Raw genomic sequence first — 22,409 nt, forward strand, 5'->3', positions numbered from 1 at the left:
GTTACTACGTAAGTAGTAATGACTGTGCTTTCTGGACTGCGTTTGCTTGCTCCTCTGTGTCACCACCATTGCATTGGTCTATGCAGCTGTTCATTTCACGTGTGTGTCGTGCCATCGCATTTGTATCCTCTTCTTCTACTCGGAGCCAGGTCACCTGTTGGCAGCCTTTTTGAGCTCTCTGCCTGACCCATGCTCCATCTGTTACTGATGCTACTTTGGTTTTGAGATTGGACCTGGATGCCTGCCACCATCAACTGCTACTCCACCCAGGTGGCATGAGGAAAAAGTCTCCAGCTGTGTCCCTTGATCCTCTTGGGCCTTTGGGCTGGGATTTTTGTCCACTCTTCTGTCCGCTGGCCAGGGTGATGTTGGGAACAGGGCATGTGTCCTGACTACTGTTCTCAACTGCATCTTGAGAGGCCTTTCACACTGTCAGCCCTCATGATGGCTTAAAGATCTGGCTCCTTACAGTGTACACAGATGCCCATTGTAAAGTTTACACTTGTTATTGTATTCCGCCAATTACTTGAGTTGTACAGGACTTTACTGTTAGGTAGGGTTGTTCTAGGTAATCTTGTCCAGCTGTTATTAATGTAATCAATCTCTTAGTACATTTGAGGTCGGCTAGCCTGTTGGCAGGTTAAACGTAGTAAATGCATTGTTGTTTGCTTGCTTGAGTTGAGACATGGTCTCACTCTGTAGCCTGGGATGGCCTGGCACTCACAGTGATCTGTTGCTTCAGCATCCCAGGTAGTGGGATAATGGACATGGACAGCTGGGCCCACCTGAACACACCTTAGACTTACGGTGTTTCCACCCTGTGGCTTTTTCCAGAGCCATCCCAGCATACCTAGAACCTGCGTATTAGCATCTATCTCACAAGTGAAGACATGGAGCCTCAGCTAGTGAACCGTGGAACACACATTCAGATTCTGGTGCTCCTGTGCCACCCTCCCCTGACTCTCTCCCGACCTCAGCCTCTGCCCCTCTGTCCCAGTCTGCATTGTTATCCTCTGGGCCTCCGATGGCTGAGTGTTGCCACACTTGTTTGCTTTGTGTTCTCCGACTTAGGTGTTCCCTGGCTCGTAGGCCACCTGACCCCAGGGAGAAACCAAGTGAGGGCAGCATGAGATACACTGTGCCCACCAGGGTGGGGTGGTGGTACACAGAAGACAAAGGGTCACACAGGGATCAGACTTCCCAGGCTCACCTCACCCTCAGTTCCTTTTCACTCCTTTTCGCCTTGCTTCTGTCGCCTGAAACTTGTCACGTCCCCAGAGATCACATCTTTATACTATTGGGCATGTTCTTCTAGGAATCTGGAGTCTTTCCCCCTGATGTTCTGGTGGTTTCCTGGGCTAACTGTAACAAAGTACCAGGATCTTAGCAGCTCAAAGCCTTGGGTCTTTACTCTCATAGTTCTGGAGGCAGAGGTCCCAGCAAAGTGTTGTCAGGCTGGGCCGAGAGCTCTGAGGAGACCCCTCCTCACCAGCCTTGCCTCTGAGGATTGTGGATTGTGCTACTTGATACGCCCACCTTTAAGTATTTCTTCACATTTCCTTCTCTTGTCTTTCTCTTGTCACGATGCTTGTGATGGGCTAGTCCTGGCTGACAGCAGGGCCTTTAATTATGTCTTTAAAGATCCTTTTCTACAGAAGCTTTGGTGGCTGTTCATTTTCCATCACCATGTCACCATCCCAGGTAACACAATTTCAAAGAAGAAAGATGTATTTGGGCTCCTGGGCTCAGAGGTCTCGCACCATGGCTAGTTAGCTCTATTGGACAGGAAGCAGAAATGGGGAAGGGAAAGGGGGGAATAGAGAGAGGGATGGAGGGAAGGAGAGAGAGAAGAGAGAGAGAGAGAGAGAGAGAGAGAGAGAGAGAGAGAGAGAAAGAGAGAGAGAGGGAGAGAGAGAGAGAGAGAGAACACCCATAAACCATAATCTGGCTTTCTTTTGCTAGGCTCCACCCTCTGACCAAAGGTCCCCCAGTTTCCCAGTCCTTGCCACAGGCCAAAGACTGAGCCCTTCAGCTCATGGACAAGATCAAAACTCTAACATTCATAGCTGCATAGTCCAGAGATTGATGTAGAGATATCTAGGAGGGCACCAACTAGCCACTGCACTTGGCAGCTCCTGTCTTTGAGTATCTGTCTCCATGTCTGCTGTGACTGTCCAGCCCCTGCTGCCCTCCCTCTGTCCTTGATGGCCACTGTGAGTATCCTGGCCAAGTCCCCACTGTGCTCTGTGTCCTTAGTGGTCACCTGTTAGTTTTGTCTCCCTCTTGGTACACTCCGTGTATACTTGATGCACTCCCCAAGGCAGTATCGTTTATCAGTGCTGCCCCAGAATTGTTTCTATGTCTCGTGGCCTTCTCATGTGCTTAGTTCCTTGCACATGCCAGCTCCTCAGTCAGTTTGACACATGAATCATCATAGTAGGACCCGGTCTTGTCACTGTGCTGGGTAATATTGGTAGGGCGTCACCTTTCTTAACACAGCAGCGAGCGGGGCCTCATTCCCCCACCCCAGCTGGCCTCTGCCGTCCATCTCTTGCTGGCCTTCTGTGCTCATCTCTCATTGCCTGCAATTCACTTGGAGCACTGCTGTCAGACTGATCTTCTTGAAGCACTGTTTTCATGCACTCAGGTCAGAAGTGCTGGTGTCATGTAGCCTTTCTGGCCACAGTCTTGGGGCTTGCTCTCTTGTACTCTGCTGTGGCCTGATCATCGGTGACAATATCCGTTCACTTCTGGGGCCCATTATGATTTTGTTGCCTTACTCTCCTGACAATGAGCTGCATATTTCATTGCTCTCTATATAAATTGGAATTTTAGGTGCTTTCATATAAAAAAAAAAGTCTCTAACTGCTCCTGGTTCCTTTGCACCTGGTGCCCATTAACTCCACAGTGGGCAAGGATGAGAAGCATCTTATTTCTGTGCACACTCCAGCATAGTGGGGCTCTTCCAGACACAGCTCAGGTCTTGTGTGTGGTGGGCCATGTTTGCACAGTAGCAGGGGTGGATGCTGGCTTTCATTCTGACACCTGTGCCAGTGGGGCAGATGTGTGTCCGTTCAACAGGCCATTACAGAATGGACACCTGCTGCCTGTGCAGAGGTGTCTGAGGACAATGGACAACTCACATGGCAATGCCCCCAATGTCATCCTCTGGAAAACACATGACAATTATAAATCGTACACAAAACATACATATGGGAAGAATGGTTCCACCGGGAAGCTGGGGGCAAAGGGCAGACCCAGAGGAAGATGGAGAGCTGCCACGGGAGGGCCGTCTCCATCCTGAGAGGACACCTACCCATCCCCTGCTTTACCTTCTACCATTTTCCCTCCAGGTCAGAAAATCCAGCCAGGAAGTGCTACTGGCCCTTCTGGAGCAAGGTCTGATTTCCCACTGTGACATCGAAGGCAAAATATGTCCCATCTTGCTAGAGCGGTCTGCTCCTGACCGAGATGACGACTGCAAAGCAGAAGCTCTGAGCGTGAGTCTTCCCTGGGAGAGGCTTGCACACCCAGTGGCTAATGCCCGACTTGAACTTTGGCCAGTACCATTCCCTGAGTAAGGTGGCCAGGGCTAGTTCAGGGACGTTTCATGGGTGGCCTTGAGCTGTGTTTAAGGCATGCACACGCACATTCTTGGAGCACCAGGGCTGGAGTGAGTATCACTAGCAACTCAAACTGCCAAGCCTCTGCTGCTGCACAGGATGCCCAGTCCCACAGCCAGGCTCCTCAGCCTGGTGGGTTGGGGCCTTGTTTCTCAAAGTCAGGGGCTGGCGAGAGTGTGCAAGGTAATGTCAGGCGGTACTTAGACTGTCAAAAACCCTCAGTATATCTAATGTTTTTATAAATGACCAGAGGGTATGTAAGTAGCAAGGAGCCCCTAAGAGTGGGTGTGGCAGCTCGCTGGCAGGAACAGTGGGGGTATGCTGAGCACCTGGCCTGCTGGGTCGCTTTTCCATGTGTCATCCAGTGATATCAGGCTGCATACCATTATTTAGGGTCTTCCTCCCTCCTCCTTGTTCGACTGTGCTTGCTCCCAGTGCCACAGACGGGCCTCACCCCTTCTCTGTTCAGGGATCATCTTGAGCCATCTCGTCCTCTTAAGTGCCTCCCCTCCACTGACCCATGCAGATGAAGCTGTGTGCTTGACCCTTTCTACAAATTACAGTGCAGTGCTGCAGGACCGGGCCAGCCTTTTAGGAAATAGTTTTGCATAAAGAGTCTTCAATCCTAAGTCTGATGATGAATGCAGGCTGAGCAGACCGTTGTTTTCTTGTTCAGAAGGGAATGACGTTAGAGGAAGGAATTATTTTTTCCCCAAAGTGCAAAAGCATTATACGCTATGTAGCTAAAAAATTATATTGCAGTGTCAGAACATTTGGCAATTATTCTTCATTTATGTAAAAGTTTTTTTCAACTATGCGTTAAAGGTCTGGATTTTTAAACTAATTTAATTTTTTGCATATTCCATATGTTTATAAGGTGAATCAGTCTGAGGAATAATTGATTATTAAAATTCAAATTCTCCAGGGTTCTTTTATAAATTTCAAGTTTCTCTACAAGAAATTTAATTTACTTTGCAAAATGAACCTGGATAATAGCATTTAGTCGGGTATTTGGCAGTTGAGCAGTGAACTTTGCCAAGTAGATCTTCTTTTGCATTTGAAGGTTGGTCCAGCGAGTTTCCAAGGTTACTACTGGCAGTCAGGTATCTTATCCCTAAAGACTGATAATGCCACCGAAAATAATGCTGAAGGCATTCCAGCAGGACTTTTATTTTGTTTTGTTTCCAAATACTCCCTTTTCATCAGTGGTGCCCATCATTCGCCCCCCCCCACCACCACCTCCACCCCCTGTTTCTCCTTTTTTCTTTCTGGAACCATTTGGAAAATATAACAAACCTTCCCCGGGCCATTTGCAGAAGGCATTGGCTCCTGGTTTATGACTTAAAGCCCTACTGTGTATTCCCCAGCCAGTCAAGTAGCTGTGTCCTATCTCGAGTGTCTGGAGGGCTTGCCTGTCTTCCCCTGGATCCCACGGGAGTAGAAGGCGCTGTGGTTTTGGCCCAGCTGTGCTTTGGTCCCCTTTTTTCCCTGGAGCCTGGGAGTTAGGGGGCCCTGGATGCCAAGAGCTGTGGGACTGACTTCTTTTCAGCTGGGAAGTGACAGTGTATAAAGCACACAGGTGTTTTTATCTGAAGAAGAAAAGGCCACATGTGCATGTTGTCTGGTTCAGTGGGAGATACCTCAAGCTCTGCGGTAACTATTCAGGAAGCCGTTGGCTCACAGCGTGATGGTGATGGTGGGAGCAGATTGGGCTGGGCAGTGCCCTCTGCATTCTGGGCTCTCTTTGTAGCCCCTGTGTGTGAATTTGTGACATCCGTATATATATATAAACACATGCCTACTCAGAAGGAGGCTGCTCTATAGGAAATGGCTTGTCACATGCATAACACACACATCTGTCTCTTCCTCAGCTTAGGTGCCAGCATGAACAGGACCATTAGCTAGCCTGCTGCAGCAGTTAGACAGCACAGCCTTCCTGTGAGGACTAGGGCTCAGTTGTTAGTTTATCACATGACACACACATTTCTTTGTTGACGTTGTTTCCAGACACCTTGATGACTGTTAGTGACATCCTCCTCTCTGTGATTGCAGGCAGCTGCGTGTCCATCTCCTTTCACTTAGCCTTGAGTTATGAAGTCCCATTTACCTGTCCCTTGAAGTGGTGAGCTCTGACCTGAGGCCACTGTGGCCTTTTGCCATCAGCGCCCAGCACAAGGCCAAGCCCGGAGTCAGCACTGAATAAATGTTAGTTGTCGGATGAATGGATTGGTAAAAACTGTGAGAGCTGTATCTTGTAATTATATCTAGACAGGATAAACAGGCCACTGGAGACCAATTATAATTCCTCTTGCTTGCAGGGAGGCCATTAGCATTCTGCGATTATAACTAATTGTCAGAAGCCTGGTTTTCTCTCAACACGTTTTCACAGTAAGGCTTCCTCATTTTTTGTCGTCATCCCTATTTTGAGCTCATTTTTATTTGTGCATTTATTTAAGAAGAATGCTGTGGCTGTGGCTGTGAAGAATAGTTGGCACCAAGCAACTCGGTGAAGATCGCCATTCCACACACGTGGTTCCCAGGGCTGCTGGGATGTCATTTCTTGTCACTGTGTGCTGCCTTTTAATGATTCTGGATTTGTCTTATATGGTGTAGTAATAAGGTCATGTGGGTGTGGTGGTTGGGGAGGAGTGGAAGGAGATACAGGGAGCTCTTTAGTGGCCCGTTGCCCTGGATACAGAGGCCTCACATCCTCATTTATTGTGGCCGTCACTGTACAACTCTGCTAAGCATTACATCAGAAGCATGTGTCTTCAGAGTTTGAAGACACAGGCCTTTTCCTTATTTGTGTTCTGGGCTTGGATTGCCCTTCCCTCACCCCAATTAGGTTTCTTTGTGTTTCCACCCTCCTGCTCCCCCTTCTCTTGTCTGTGTACAGATTCTCAGCAGAATGATGGCTCTATTACCCACCCAGAATCCTTTACTGTACTATGGCAGTGCTACGTCCCTGAGAGAGACAGAGTTTGGAAACAAAATGCCTGCCTTCCTGCCCTCCCTTCTGTCCACTTTTTCTCCTATTTACTTATTTTGAGGTGTTCTTTCTAAAACTTTGGACCTAGGTTTTTTTGTTATTGTTTTTGTTTGTTTGTTTTTCTTTCTTTGTTTTTTTGTTTTGTTTTTTGAGATTTCTCTGTGTATCCCTGGCTGTTCTGAAACTTGCTTTGTAGACCAGGCTGACCTTGAATTCACAGAGATCCACCTGCCTCTGCCTCTCAGAGTGTTGGGATTAGGTGTGTGCCACTACACCTGGCATAGTTAGCTTTTTATTCCATTTTAATTTCAAACTTGCAGAAGAGTTTGAAGTCATAAACACGAGTTCCTGGTGCCCTTGTCCCCGTTTCTCTAGTAGCTTCTTTCACCTTTATTTGTGTCATCCTTTCTTTTCTATTTACACACACATATGCACATGTGTGTATACATGTGTGAATAAGCATTTGTGTGTAAATGTGTGCAAATATATGTATATGTGTGGGTGCCTATACACACCCATACATATGAACATTTGACATTGAGTTGGAGACATGATCGTTTGACATTGAAAGACTACAGTGTGTGTTTCCCAACACAAGGAACATTTTGAAAAACCACAGCACAGGGGTGGACATTAGTATGATTGAATGAGTGCTTCTGTCTCCCACCTTCACCTCACATGTCCTGGTCAGTATCCCTTGGCCCTGAGTTATCCTGTACCTGGCCTCCTGGTCTTAAATAGTTCCTGAGTCTTTGGCTTCTGTTACTTTGAGAGTCTTGACACAGTTTAGGCCAGTTTTTTTTGGTAGAATTTCTTCCATCTTGGCATTGCCTGGTGTCGCCTCAGGTTTGATCTTAGCCTCTGTTTCTCCAACAGGAATGTCTTAGATATGATATGCTCTTGGTATGTCATGGCGGGAAGCTCAGGACTCAAATGCTATGATGCCATTTTTGGTGTCGTCAGAGATGGTGTGCCCTCTCAGAAGAAAGGAGAGGGTGTGCAGTCAGCCTCCTTCCTGGACTTAGCCGTTGGTCTTTGTACCTAGCTGGCATACTGCTGTGAGTGGCCCTTCAGAGATGCCTTGTGCAGCATTGTGGTCCTTTTGTCCTTATAAATTCTTGTTAGTTGAACAGTCAGATCTGTAGCTCTAGAATTTTCTTTGTGACATGGCATGGTTTTGATAAGAAATTCAGCTGAGATGAGGACTTAATTTTGGTTCGTTCTTCTGTGTCATCTCACTTCCCCTGGACTGTGAGGTTTCTGGGCTAGCATTGTGGGCGGCATTTGCTTCTCCTCGTCCTACTGTTTCTGATGCTCAGTTCTTCGCCCTTCTGATTTATTAACCTTTATCATCAAGAAGAATTGTTTATGTTTAAAGTGGGCACAAGATTGGGTCTCTTCTGTCTAGTCTCATTGTTCATGCCTTTTAATTGTCATTCTTAATTAATTTTGCTTGATATAGTTATTGACATGTTTGGATTTGTTCCCACCATTTTGTTTTCCATTTTTCTTACCAGCTTTTGTTCTTCTATTAAGTTCTTTCTTTGTGTATTGGAATAACTGGATACTTTTTAGGATTACATTTTAATTTCCTCTTCTTCTTCTTCTTCTTCTTCTTCTTTTCTTTCTTTCTTTTCTTTTTTTTTTTTCTTTTTGGTTTTTTGAGACAGGGTTTCTCTGTGTAGCCTTGACTGTCCTGGACTTGCTTTGTAGACCAGGCTGGCCTCAAACTCACATCAATTCGCCTGCCTCTGCCTCCTGAGTACTGGGATTAAAGGTGTGCACTACCACACCTGGCTCACATTTTAATTTCTTTATCACCATAGTCTCTGTCACTCACTCTCACTCTCTGTGCTCTTGTTTTCATATGTTACATTATAAACTAAAAAGTGTAGTTTTATAATTTTAAAGTGCTATCTTTTGAAGAAATTACTAGGAGAAAGATATAGCACTTCATATACTCAATTTTGCCATTTTTGATGACTCTGTCATTTCTCTTCCATGTACAGAACTTCCTTCAAGGCTTCCTGTAGTTTTTGTCTTAAAACAGTTTTTACTTTGCCTTAGCTTTATACTAGTTTTGCTGGGTATAAAATTGTAGTTATACAGGTATGTTTCATCTTCCTTGTAGAGTGTTAAAACAATTTTGTTACTGCCCAGTCCTGTTTCTCTCTGAAGTCAACATTTATACTTACGCTTTTATTAAGTATCTTGCCCGTTCCCAAGCTTTTTTCCCTCTTCCCTTTTCTCTTTGGGTCCTAACAATGTTTACCCTACTCTGTATTCACTGAACAACCTAGATTTCACGGGGCTTGGGAAGTAGGGGCTTGTGTTCCTTCAGAGACTCCTTCCATTGTCTTTCTCCTTGAAGTCTGGGACTTTGAAGATACAGTTTTGATCCTTGGTCTTAGGCTACAGGTCTTTTCCCTTTGATCTTCAGATTTGACCATGTTATCTGTCTTTAGTTTGGTGACTCCTTAGTGATGACTCCTCCTGTAGGCTCCCCTGTGCTGTCAGGCCTCAGGTGACTCAGGTTTTATTCTCCCCTCTGCTGTCAGTTTTCAGTATAGTTTTGCTTTGCTGGTTGTACTTCTAAGTGCTAAGATTTCCATTTTGATCTTTTACTGTTTTCACAGTGTTTGGAGCTCCATGGCACAGAGTTTGGTCTGCTTTTTCACCTGTGTCTTCCTTGTCAGGTTTGAGTGTGTTTGTAGCAGCTCCTCGAGGTTTATTTCCTGGGTGCAGCAGTTAAATCCCCTTGGATTTCAGTTGACTACTTAGCAGTGTGGGTCACTTTTCCCCTTTGACACCTCTGTGGTGTTTTTTTTTTTTATAAGACTTTGATGGTTTTACATGAGTCACTGGAAAAACTACACCATGTTGCATCTCTAATATAATTTTGTTCCAGCAGTTGGTTACTTTGAGCAACCTCCAGCACAGAACAGTTTCCCTGGTGAGCCCCTGTTAAGGTGTCCCATCTCTGATGGCTTCTCAGGAATCTTGTGCACACGTGGGTAGGTAGGTTGCACTTTGCCCAGGGATTTAAGCAGGTCTTAGAGATATCTGGGCCTTACTTGAAAATCTATCCTTTGCTGTGCAATCTCTTTTTATTTTTTTGAGGTGATCTCATTCTGTAGGCCTGACTGGCCTTGAACTCACTCTGTACCTCATAATCCTCCTGCTTCAGCCTCTTGAGTAGCAGAATCAATGGCCTGTGCCGTGCTCCTGGCTTGCCTTCATCTCTCAAGAGCAGCCAGGCATCCAATCCCTGCCTTATGGTTGCCCCTCATTGCTTTCGTTTGTCTGGTTCTTACGTTTATTAGATTCTGCAGGCGGTTGGTTCATGCAGCAAGGCTTGTGCAGTCACCACTGTGAACAATGCCTGGTAGGAGCAACTCAGAAGGAAACATTTATTTGCTTTATTATTTATGCAATTTCAGAGGTTGCCATCTGGCATGGTGGGGAAGAGGAGGCAGAATGGCTGACAGCAGAGAGGATGGGGAGCAGATTGAAACAGGAACAGGAGAGAGACCAGGGAAGGGTCCAGCCCCAAGCTGCCCCCTGGGGCTTCATCCTCTGTAGGTCCCACTTTCTATAATTCCACCACCCCCATTAGTAGATTCAAGCACGCTTGGCCTGGGAGCTGCTCTTTGTAGATACTCTCATAGGCACAGCCAGAGCTGGGACACCTTTCCTGTTACGCTGTTTCCCAGCCCAGTTACATTCAAGGGCAAGTACTGCAAAGCTTCTCTGTTACTACGTGGTTCTGTTCCTTAGTTTCTTTTTCTTTAATCTGCTCATTCATTGTGTCTGTCTTTTCTTTGTTGCCCTCAAGCATATTTATAATAGCTGCCTTAAGTTCTTTTTAAAGTCTGTAAATTCTAACTTCTGAGTGTGTGTGTGTGTGTGTGTGTGTGTGTGTGTGTGTGTGTGTGTGTGTGTGTATTTCTGTTAACTGGTATTGCTTTGCCTATGGATCACACTTTCTGGTCTCATGCTTATAATTTATTTTTGAATGGTGCTAGATTCATGCCTGCACAGGTTTTGTTTTTTTGTTATATCTTGTTGCTAAAATAGAAACTAGGTTCTCTTGCTTTCCTCTGAAGAGTGTTGCCTTGGCTCTGAGAAGCATTTCAGATTCTGCTCTCCAGGCTGTCAGCAACTGCATGTAGTTTCCTGTGCCCTAAGCCCTCACCTTTCTCTGTGGCCCTCAGCATCTCCTCTGTGTGTGCACAGTTCAGACTCTGTCCAGTGAGGCAGATAGGATGGAATCCCGTGGGCTCCCCCTTTCCTCCTCCCTAAGCAGTCTAAACTCTTTCCAGCTTTTGTAGAAGGCTCGAACCTGAATTCTCAAACCAATAACCATGTAGCTTTTGCTTGGGGTCTCATTCTCTCTGCTCAGGGATGTGGCATGAGAAGCATGCCCACCATAGCTGTGTGCAGCAGCGGTCCAGCGTGGCCCGTGGCTGTCCCACCTTAATACAGTTGGCTTGTACTTACATCATTTGGTGTGTTTCAGTGCTGGTTACCTCATCTGAAAGGTGGGCAAGCAGATAACCCTCATGGAGGTAAAACAAGCCAGTGACCAACAGCAGTAGGCACATGGTATGGGTTGGGCAGTTGCCCATAGGGCTGCGAGGAATCCTATCTGGGTAAAGTTACGGACATGTTTGCCTCTACTGATCATCTGACTTGACAGAGCTAAAAGGTGTCCTGTGTTTTCCTTCCTGAGTGTTTGAGAACTAGTTTTGGGGTTGTCTTTCTGATCCATGTGATGGGGATGCTTTAGGGGGGTTGTCTTTCTGATCCATGTGATGGGGATGCTTTAGGGGGGGTTGGCTTTCTGATCTATGTGATGGGGATGCTTTAGGGAGGTTGTCTTTCTGATCCATGTGATGAGGATGCTGCCCTGCTTCTCTTGGTACAGATCATCTGCAGAATGGCGTCCAGGCTGCCCAAGAGCATGGTTGAGCGTCTGCTGCTGCCTCGATTCTGTGAGCTGTGTGGCAACGGGAAACTCTTCCAAGTTCGGAAGGTGGGAACATAGAGACTAAAGCCTCTTTTTTAAGGTGACGCCTTCCAGGCCTGTGCCTCCAGAGTTTCTGTCTACTTGTTTAGGGGACACTCTGGGAGGGAATGGGGAGCACTCCCAGCATCCTGGCTGAGTAGCAGTGTGCGTACTCATAGGATCTTTGAGTTCTTGGAATGGTTTGTTCCAGGGCTTTCTTATCTGTGCTGTACTTTCCTACCCCTGGCTGCCCTCTGGGTTACTTGGGCTTCGGCTGTGGCAGCCCCTCTTGGAAGCAGTGATGCCTCAGCTTCTACCTCGCTCTGTAGACCTAGTGGCACGTGGTCAGGACTGGGGCCTTGTTTACTACGTAGGAAGCAAATGCGCTCTGCCTTATCACTAACCAAATGCATTATGCATCAAGATCAATTAGGAGCCAGGAAACCTTAGAAGTGGGTACCTTGTAAATCCCCTGTTTTCAATGCAGCAGGCGCCTAGCATGGCGTTGTGTGGGCGATGGGCCTGGTACGGGCTTGTTAGCCTCCTGACTGGAAGGATTATTGCTCTCAGGGCTCCTGCTTGTTAGCTTTTGCAGTGTATTAAGACAGAAAGAAAGACAAAGAATGATGGTGTGCCTTTGCCTTTCACAGGTGTGTGCCACACATTTTGGCGATATTTGTCACGCTGTTGGACAAGAAGCCACTGAGAAATTTTTGGTATGTGAAGTTTTGCCAATCATAATTGCTACCATACTTTCTGGTGTACTTTGCAAGTCTGGCTGGCAAGTGGGTAGGCACAGACAGCTCAGACTCTGCTGCTCGTGCCCCAGTCATGCTCTCCTGTGTCTCCTCTGTCTGCACTCTCCCTGCTGCCTCCCCAACACTACTTTGGGAGCTGATCCTGCCCTGGAACCTGCAAACACTAGGCATCATTTTTTTGGCTTATGGGTTAGAATCCAGAGCCTCATCACATTTAGGTCCCTTCACAATTGTCTCTTGCACCATGCCTACAGTTGTCCCACCCCTGTCCCACTGTGCTGGTCAGGCTGGCTTCAGCTCTGGCTCTGCCTGTCAGCTGGGAGGCTTATGTTTTTTCAAAGTTGGTGTGACTGATGTGGCAGGTAGAACACCACATCCACTTGACAGGACTGTCACTCCCTTGAGGCAGCAGTTGCTCTCACAACCATTCCGCCTGTGTGGTGAGTGAGACCCTCACATGCTTCTAACTCAGCTGGAGTGCACTCTGGCCTGCTTGCCTGACCCAGAGTCACCTGCCCACGTGACATAGAATGTTTCTTTTTTCTTTGTTCACCCCTTGTAGCTTTTTGTGTAGAAAACCTGGGGAGGGTTTCACAGATGGGTTCCTTGAGGGCAGGGACACCACTGTGCTGTCTGTGCCTGGGTGACTGCTGGACTCTCAGGCTGCCCCTGTCTCTATTTAGTGCTCTAGCTGTGTGGTTGGAATTTAACCTCAAAGAGGATAGTCTCTAAACTGATTTTTAAATTTCAGTTAAAGCTAAGACTGGTTTATCCTGGGCTTCTGTAAAGACACCAAGAACATTAGCACCACTCTCATGTCTCTGCTAAGGGTAGCCATGGCCAGCAGAGCCATCTGTCTGTAGATGGCATCCCACTATCAGATCACGCTCCCATTTGTGAAACATTTTAGGCTAAGTGTTTTACATTAGGATATTAAAATCAAAGCCTTTTAAAGGATAAAAATTAAAAGATATAATTGCCACCTTCATGTATATATAAACGAACATATGTCAGAATTATATTTAACTCATTTGCTAATAAAGAAAATCAGAAAAATATCACAGCCAAGCTCAATAGAGAGCTCCATAGCACACATTCACAATCTGACCACGAGAGCCCAGGACTTAGAGAGGCGCATTCAGACACATATCATCCTCTGGGTAGAGTGTGCGTGCCCGCGGCTAGCAGTTACACACATCCCACCACCCTGTGTGGCACAGACTAGTCTCAGACTTGCCATCCTTCCACCCTAGCCTTCCTCATGCTGTGGTCACAGGTGTGAGCCCCAGGTCTTCTCTCAGTGATTAGCTTACTCTCAACCCACAGAACTGACAGTGCTGTGGCTAGGTGATCTGCTGGGTCTCTGACTTTTGAGCTCTCTTTAATTTCATTGAGGAAGGAGCCTTGGCCCTTCTCTTGAATATTTTTCCATTATCTTCTTAAATTTAACCAAATCACTGATTAAAGCTAGGTAATGAAAGAACTATACTTTCTTTTCCTGCTTACTGTTTCCTGGTATGATTCCTTTAGAGAATGTGTCTTGCTGTTATTTTCTTTTTGTTGTTTTGTTATGCCCCTCTGGTTTTGCCTTCATAGGTTACTGGGACAGGTGCTGGCCACCCACAGGGCACTCAGGTTTGAGTAGCTCCATTTTTTTTGTTTGTTTTGGTAGATCCCCAAATTTTTTGAGCTCTGCTCAGATAACATGTGGGGGATGCGGAAAGCGTGTGCAGAGTGCTTCACGGCCGTGTCCTACAGCACCTCCCCTGAGGTCCGCAGGGCCCAGCTCTCGCCTGTCTTCATCAAACTCATCAGTGATCCCTGTCGATGGGTGAGTGCTCACACAGCTGGCAGCTATGCTGGCCTCTGCACTGGCACGCTCTCCAGCTGTCCAGCTCTCTCCAGCTTCCATCTTGGTTTCTGGTTTGCTGATCGTCATAGCACAGTCAGAGCTAGATGTTGTCAGGTCAACTTTAGGCTTCTTAAAATCTCAGAAGCTTTGGGGCAAATACTAAGAAAGAGGTGCACAGTTCAACACTTGGGGAAAGTGCACAGCTTAGAAGCCAGAATTCAACAGAAAATCTCTGAGTGCTTGGCTTCCTCTCCTGTGTTATCGTAAGCACAGAGCACTATCAGACCTCCCTATGTGCTTTATAAAGTCTATTTTGGAAACATGGAAACTCCACTGCGGGGTTAAGTGTGCTTATTTTCTGTTGATAATGGTTTCTTTGGCTTGTAGGGAATGGTTGGGAAGTAGTAACCCTGAGGAGGTACCCTGGGGCGGGTTTCTGGGACCAGCCATCCATGCTCCTGCCTGGCTGCAGACCTGACCTCTGCTGCAGGTCAGCACCATATGCTCTGGTTCCAGGTGCGTCAAGCTGCCTTTCAGTCACTCGGCCCCTTTATATCCACGTTTGCAAACCCATCCCGGGTCGGCTTGTACATTCGGGAGGATGGCACCCTGAGCATCAGGCCACCAAGCCAAGAGGTGGCGCTTGACTTTGCCTCTGGGTCACCCAGGCCCAGCAGTTGCAGTGCCACCTTAGCCGGGTAAGCTCCAGCCAGGATGCTTGGCACAGCCCCCCACCCTCCTCACCTGAAGCATCCACCTAGAATTCTAGCAATTATCTCCTCTCCAGCTTTAGTAATAGTGACCTTCTGGGCAAGAGGGAATATTAGAGCTTTAATTATGTAAAGAAGCAAAAAGTAATTGCAATAACGATTTCGAAACATGACTGCCGGGTTATAAATAATGAAGCTACCATGTCTCCTCAGTTTAGATAAAATATTCATTGAGGGTGGTGATTAAATAACCTGTAAAGAAAATTGTCTCTTTCTCCTTGATTAATGAAGTTCTTTGGAGAATTTACACAGGGAAAAAGGTGAAGTCTCCCAGATGTACGTTTGTGACACAGGACATTCTGTGTTGTATACGAAGGCCCATCCCAGCGCTCTGTGTTGACCCTCAGGCCCTTTCTGGTGGTGTTTGATCTTGGGTTTGTTATGGCAGCCGTCTGAGGATGGCAGGTACAGACTGACCAATTGGAGGTGGTTTTTATGCATCTCTCTGTAGGAATGTGAGGTAGGAAGGACTGCGTGGGCAGCTGACACCTTTGGATACAGGTCCTCGTCATCCCTGCGTCCTTCCTCCATCAGAACTCACTGCATTCTGCAGGTGGGACCAACCAGATCTGCCTCAGCAAGGCTTTCTCAGAGGCTGGTACATAGTCAGCCTTCCTAGTGCCTGTTGTTCTGCAGCCTGCCCCCTGCTGGGGTACTGGTGAATCTGCAATGGAGGCTGGCTGAACTTCCTAGGGTGCATACCATTCTCCCAAGGGGCAAAATGGGGCTGACTGCAGCCGCAAGGTTGCAGTCTCCTGAGTCCAGCTTAGGATATGTAGGCTGCTGCTCTTGTTTCCTTCTCATGTGCTTGCTGGTGAGAGCTTCCTCCCTCCTTTACTACAGCTCTAAAACTCTTGTGCATGTGGAGCCAGCTCTGCTTCCAGAGGGAACCTCAACCGAGACCACCCACAGCAGCTCTTCCACAGACCCCACAGAAAGCCAACCAAAGGGCTCTTCCTCAGCCAGGGCTGAAATGACTGGGACTTCTCCAGAGCTCCCCAGTGTCAGTGGTTGCCTCAGCAGCAGTTCCTCTGAAGCAGGCCCCGGGACTTGCAAGGACATGTTCAGCGCTTTCCTGTATTGGCGAACTCCTCTGCCCGACATAAGCAAAGATGTGGAGGTGCTTCTGAGTGAGACGGGGCCGCAAGAGGAGAGCCCTGGTGGGCCTAAGGCTGCATGTGACAGCTGTGTGGCCAGGAGTGAGATCCAGAGAGTCCTGCAGAGTTTGCAGGGTCATCTGCTGCATGACCCCGACATTGAAGGTGAAGGCAGACTGTCTGTGTGTGGTGCATGGCGCACGCCTGCTCCCTTGCCTGCAGGGTCGTGTGCTACTGTGTGTCTGCGCAGTCACTCATACTGTCTGCCCCTGGGATATGTCTAGCACAGCCTGCGAGCTCTAGGTGGGACCCCGTTCCATGTCTGCCTTCCTTGTTCCAGGCAGACAGCATGTGCAGAGCTTAGAGGGAGCCCTGACAGAACAGGGGACGGTGCTTAGGCACATATGTGCTGATGGACCGTTTATTAGCTCTAGGGCCCATGACATCACTTCCCACATAATGCGTCCTCTCTGGCCTCAAATACCTCAGGGTGACCCTCATTTTGGAACCCATTAACTCAGATGTTTGCTAAGTGCTAAGGTTTCTTTCTTATGCAGCTGGGAAAAGCACAGCTTCTTTGAGGTGTTGCTCATGTCAGCACTAAAGCTCCCACCAAGTGTGGGGTCTGGGAGCCAATCTCCTAACCCGTACCCATTGTCATACATACCCCAGTTAGTCCTCAGCCTTTCAACAGTGCTGTGCTTGTGTTTGTGCTTGCTGCTGCTGGGCAGTATTTGTGAGCCTTGGAGGAAGGAGGTGTGAGGATCCAGTTCACCCCACGGTTAGTCTGGGAGTAAACGACCCCAGTGATCGCCGCAAGGCTGAGCAGGCATTCCACTCTGAGGGCTGCAGGCCACGGGCTGCGACTCTTCTGATTCCCAGTAACAAGAAGGCCTGGCCAGCAGTGACCCTGAAGTCTGGTAGAGGGGGTTGCGTAGGCAACTCTGCCTAGGGTGTGACAATGACTGATAGAGGGGTGCCTAGAAGAGGCCCCAGGGCAGGAAGCTACTCTGTCCTGGGCTTAGAGAAAATGTCAGGGGATCCCCACCCTGGAGTTCAGGGGATGGGCTTCAGAGGATCTTTGCTGTGCCCACCTGGGAAGCCATTGTTTGCAGTACTCTGCACATATTTACATAGCTAATTTCTTAGTAAGAATGGACTGCTAGCTTTCCTCAGGTCTCAAAGGGGTCAATAACCCCCAGAGGTTCAGAAACAAATGACACATTTCACATTCAGGCTGTTGCAGAGGGCCTGGTGTGCTGTACTTGGGAGGTAAGGCTTATCCCAGCACAGTGGGGAGCCAGCTACAAGCTCTGAACATTGGGAGCAGATCTTTCTATTGGTAGGAACAGCGTGCGGGGGCGGGGGTAGGGCATGTGTCTTGTACACTGGAGATGGGAATGTACAGTTTTAATTTGTGTAGAAAAATATGTGAAGTAGGCCCTTTGAGCAGCCACACTAGTGTGTAAATAAACTTACGTGTATGCGCATGCATCTGTGTCACTAGAAGGGGAGGCAGCGCCTGCTTCCTAACTGTGTCAAAGAGATGCGCTCCTAGGCTCCTCTGTTCTGTAACCTCATCTTGTCCTTTTGTGAGAGACAGTGGAGTCGAACTGAGTTTTCCTAGCAGATGTGTCTCAGATACAGATGTGCTGCTCCGTGTGGCTGATGATTGGTTAGAATGGACACCAGTGGTCGTCAGCATCACACTCTGGAGCCTCAGCTAAGCTCCCAGAGGCTGGTACTAGGCAGTCTTTGCTTATGGAGGAGGTGCACATGCCTCTGAGAAGAATCCCATTCCAGGCCAAAGCCTGGTGCGTACCAGTCTGAAATGACCCTAGGATCCACATTAAATCATTAAAATGTTTAAAAAATAAAATTGAGACAGGATCTTACATACCCAAGCTAGTCTGGACCTTACCTTGTAAGAGAGGGTGACTTTGAACTCCTGACCTTTCTGCTGCTACCTTCCAAGTGCTGGGATTATGAGTATGCATCCCACACCCAGCTTATGAGTGTAGAGAATGGGAACCAGGATTTTGTGGATGCTAGGCAAACACTCCAGCAGCTGAGCCACACACCCAGCCCATGGAGCTATTAAAATTCTTGGTATTTCTCTCCCTGCAGCTCAAGTTCAGGTATTATCTGCTGCACTGAGAGCATCACAGCTCGACTCCACTAGTGAACCCGAGAGCAAGCAGACAGAAGGTCGAAATGGAGAGTCCGTTTCAGATCCCAGCCCTGCCTCTGACAATCACATCCTCCTGTCAGCTTCATCATCTCAGAATGAGCTCTCTGCGGCCAGGATATTACAGAGCACAGTAAGTGCTTGCCCTATCCTCAGCCACCGAGGATGTGACAGAAATCACAAAGCCGCGCCTGCTTTATTAATACATCCCTGCAGAGAAGATAAATGGCAAATTTCATTTCATTCTTAAGGTCATGTTTTGGATAACTAGACAACCAATCAATCAGGTGATTGATCACCCTGAGTCTGTTCCATGGGAACAGGGTGGGCACCAGAAACACCCCCCTCCCTGGGGGAGGATGACAGGCTGTGCTCTGGGGGATTAGCGGTGTAAATGTCCTGGGTCTTGCTGGTAGTCACTTACATCTCTAATAACAGAAGAGGATGAATTCCAAATTGGCAAAGGCCGCAGAGAGTGATGAGGCCGCAGGCCCCTTGGATCACGACATCCTTTAATACCCAGCTGCTTGGTGATGGAAAAGCCACTGCCATCTACTTTCCATCCTTCAGTCTGGAGTCAGCCCCTTGTGAGACCAGAAGGGCCTGGAGTGCATTCTTGCCTAAGTCTCTAGAAGCTTCCAAACCCTGGTGATATTATTGGGCATTCTTGTGCCTTCCCAGTTCCTCCCCAGCTTGCACTTGTACCAATAAGTTGGTGCCTTTTTGTTACCTCTGCACCAGGGTGTGCAGGCCTTGCGAGACCATGGCCTTCAGGAGCCAAGTGCACATTCCTCTGCTGACACTGCTGATAATTTGGTTGCAGTGATACTTTATCATGCCCTCCCAAAGCCTGTCCAAACGAAATGGCAGGCATAATCTGCACCTAAAATGTTTCAGCGTTCTTAAAGGTGATGTTAGATTAGTAAGATATAATAGGATACCCTGTCTTGTTACTTGTTTCTAGAGAATGCTAAGAGAACTGGCCTGTTACCTTTGTTACCTGCCCATAGCAACCCTGAACATGGAAAAGAAAGGTCTGTTCTGTTGGCCTTGGTGGGGTGCAATAGTACTGGGTTTTTCTTCATCAGAGGCAGAATTGGAAAAAAAAGGAACAGCCTGTCCAGCCAGGTCCTCCCAGGTCTGTGTGAAAAGCTAAGCTGCAGCATTTGTATCTTGGGGCACGAAGGGGAGGAGTGCCCCTCTTGCACAGTGCTCAGGGAAGACAGTACGCCACACTATGCTGTCTGCTCTGTGTGTGTGAGCATCGTGTGCTCAAGAGGAGGAGGGCCAGTGATAGGAAACCCAATCCAGAAAGTCCCCTCACTTTGCTCTCCCTGGCCACAGCTGTAGGTGGGTTGCAAATGGCAGAGTGGTTGGAAATGTGGCTCTTGTGAGGAGCTAGGGTTCTCTAGACAGGCTGTCACCAGTGAGTGGTGGGTGCCTGGCACCATTCACCATGCCACCCTACTTGGGTTTGGGGGAGATGAACTCATGGTACCTGTGGTATTGGGTTGGGAAGGATTGCTTACAGCCTGCCTTACCCCTGGAAGTCAGGGATACGCTGAGACGCCACTGAGGACTTGGACAAGGTTTGTTCCTAAAGTGCTGCATATAATTCCAGCCACGCTGTGTTAGTGCATATAGATTCGTGTGGAGAAATGGAGGCACCATGCCCAAAAGAAACCTTGCGTGCCCTACCAAAATGTCATGTTTCCTGTTCAGATAGGCAGCATGCTTTTCTGGAAACGTTGGGCACTGAGGTCCGGGTAGCATGTTCAGAGCAAACACAGCATCTATTGGGGCATTAACTGACTTCCGGATCATATATTGAGCTGATTTGTCAGAATCCATTAAGGTTAGACAGTATGACATTTCAAGTGCAAGTTAGAAATCCATGTTATGGTTGAAGCAGAAGGTCAGGTCCATGTCAACTAATGTTAATCAATGACCAGAGGCTGACACGTCCCCATTGCATGCTCTTGCTCATTTTAATTGTTCACCTAATGTAAAGATTCATCAGCGGACATTAGGAGTGTTTACACATGTGAGAACTCACATCAGTTTACTGAGTAAATACTGCCCTTCTGGCCACATCTTTCCCTCAGCGCCATGCCTCCCACCTGCACTGCACTGTGGCCTGATCCCCAGCAAAGGCCACAAGTGTCTGCTGTGTCCTTTCTGAAAAGCCACCCCTACCCCTCCTTCTGTAGCCACATCAGAGGCTGATGGTTGGCCAGACAAAGGAGACCCCAGCCTTAAAGAGCAGAAGGCGCAAGCCTACCTGTGGGCATGCTCCGCTTTAACCATGAGCACAGCCTTTTGTAAGGCAGTCAGAGATACCACGTATCTCAGGTAGCACTTGTCCTTTGTCACATGAAGGAAGGTCCCTTGATGGGGTGGATGAAGATGCTGTCCTCCTTTGGTGTCAGTTGGTAACATGTCTCATCAACTTTACAGGATTCAACTGAGCCTCAAAGTCGAGCCAATGACCCTCTGGAGATGGAGCAGGGGCAAGACCCCACTGCACTCGAGGAGGACAAACCTAAAGTGCAGGTTTGTACCTAGAAACAGAGGAAAGGACAAGAAAGAGAGCACCCAAGCCGAAGCCCAGTGCTTTCCTCTGCCCATCTTACCTGTGTCTAGTTGGGCTACGCTGATAATAGTTTCTCTCTGAGAATCATTATGAGGTAGTATTCATGGTCAGCGAAGCTCAACGCTAAGAGAGAAGGATGACCTCACACTAACGCTTTAGAACAACGGCCATTGCTTGGGTTAGTACAGAAGTGTTGGAAGTGTCTCTTTCTGAGCCGTGTTTACACCCATCTGGCTTATGGACTGGGCTCCGTGTGCCACACAAAGCCTCTTAAATAGTTCAAGTCATTGTCACATATCTCTTTTCCAGAGACAAGCATAAATGGGTGATGTGCTTGTGCTGAGGGAGGCCCCTCCTCAGTGATGACGCCAAGGGTAGCCTTGGGCCCAGCCGTGCACTCTGCTCTCCAGGCTCTCTTCTGTGACCTGGGCCCCTACTTTGACACAGCTGACCACAGTCACTGATGTCCCTTCTTGCCTGACCTCTGCTTTGCTTCAACAGCCTGCACTGCTGTCTTGGGGCCCTCCTTTGCAGTTTGATGATTTCCCTCTGTCATTCCCCAGGATATAATCCCTCAGCCTCTGCTTGACCAGTTTGTGTCCATGACTGACCCAGCCAGAGCCCAGACCGTAGACACTGACATAGCCAAGCACTGTGCCTACAGCCTTCCTGGAGTAGCCCTGACCCTCGGCCGGCAGAACTGGCACTGCCTGAAGGACACATATGAAACACTGGCTTCTGATGTGCAGGTAAAAGGAGCTTGTCCAGAGGCACAGACAGAAAGAGGGGAGCATCTGAGTAGGAGGCCCTTGAGGTGACAGTGCAGTGTGTCGCCGCTGTGACTTTCGTGTGGTTGGGAGATGGTTTATTTACTGGTCTCTGGGGAAGCACTAGGCACCTTGAGGTGCACTTCCTCACTCATGGTGATGTGTGTGTCTGCTGTCGCCCTCAGTGGAAGGTCCGGCGGACCCTTGCCTTCTCCATTCATGAGCTGGCAGTGATTCTTGGGGACCAATTGACAGCAGCTGACCTGGTGCCCATCTTCAGTGGGTTTTTAAAGGATCTGGACGAAGTGCGTGTAGGAGTCCTTAAACACCTGTATGACTTCCTAAAGGTAGGAGAGGCTGCTGTCGTGCCGGCCTTCCTGCAGTCTGGCACGGAGGATGACTCGGCTTGGTGGCAGTGAAAAGCAGCCATGCTCTTCCCATCCTGCAGTTGAAATGCATCCAGAGTTGGAAACAGTCATGCCTCTGCTGCTACTCGGGCGCTGTAGGGCTACATTTCTTATGGAGGGTCCTGGATGGCAGAATCCAAGGTTCCCAGGAGTCACCTGCAGGAAGAGGTTGGGCCCAGATCTAACCTCAGCTCTGCAAAATGCTGTAGCCACTTCTGTCCTTGCCGTTTCCCCTTCCCTTAAAGGAATGATGAGTATAAAATTAAGGGTGGTGGCGCACACCTTTAATCCCAGCACTTAGGAGACAGAGGCAGGCGGATCACTATGAGTTTGAGGCGAGCCTGGTCTACAGAGTAA

General features: G+C 48.1%; 1 protein-coding gene across 2 annotated transcripts in view; it reads left to right on the forward strand.

Annotated features, from left to right (window-relative positions):
* Positions 1–22,409, forward strand: part of LOC311593918 (serine/threonine-protein phosphatase 4 regulatory subunit 1-like) — a 75,806-nt gene that overhangs the window by 45,085 nt on the left and 8,312 nt on the right. For both annotated transcript variants that reach the window (XM_084775317.1, XM_084775316.1), the window contains 10 exons: positions 3,354–3,500; positions 11,540–11,647; positions 12,271–12,336; positions 14,051–14,209; positions 14,747–14,928; positions 15,844–16,262; positions 18,225–18,418; positions 20,743–20,838; positions 21,442–21,627; positions 21,831–21,992. In XM_084775317.1, the coding sequence (XP_084631443.1) occupies positions 3,354–3,500; positions 11,540–11,647; positions 12,271–12,336; positions 14,051–14,209; positions 14,747–14,928; positions 15,844–16,262; positions 18,225–18,418; positions 20,743–20,838; positions 21,442–21,627; positions 21,831–21,992 (1,719 nt within the window). The remainder of the gene's footprint in view (positions 1–3,353; positions 3,501–11,539; positions 11,648–12,270; positions 12,337–14,050; positions 14,210–14,746; positions 14,929–15,843; positions 16,263–18,224; positions 18,419–20,742; positions 20,839–21,441; positions 21,628–21,830; positions 21,993–22,409) is intronic.

The sequence above is a fragment of the Acomys minous genome (assembly GCF_964271855.1).
Source record: "Acomys minous genome assembly, chromosome: 3".
Taxonomy (NCBI): domain Eukaryota; kingdom Metazoa; phylum Chordata; class Mammalia; order Rodentia; family Muridae; genus Acomys; species Acomys minous.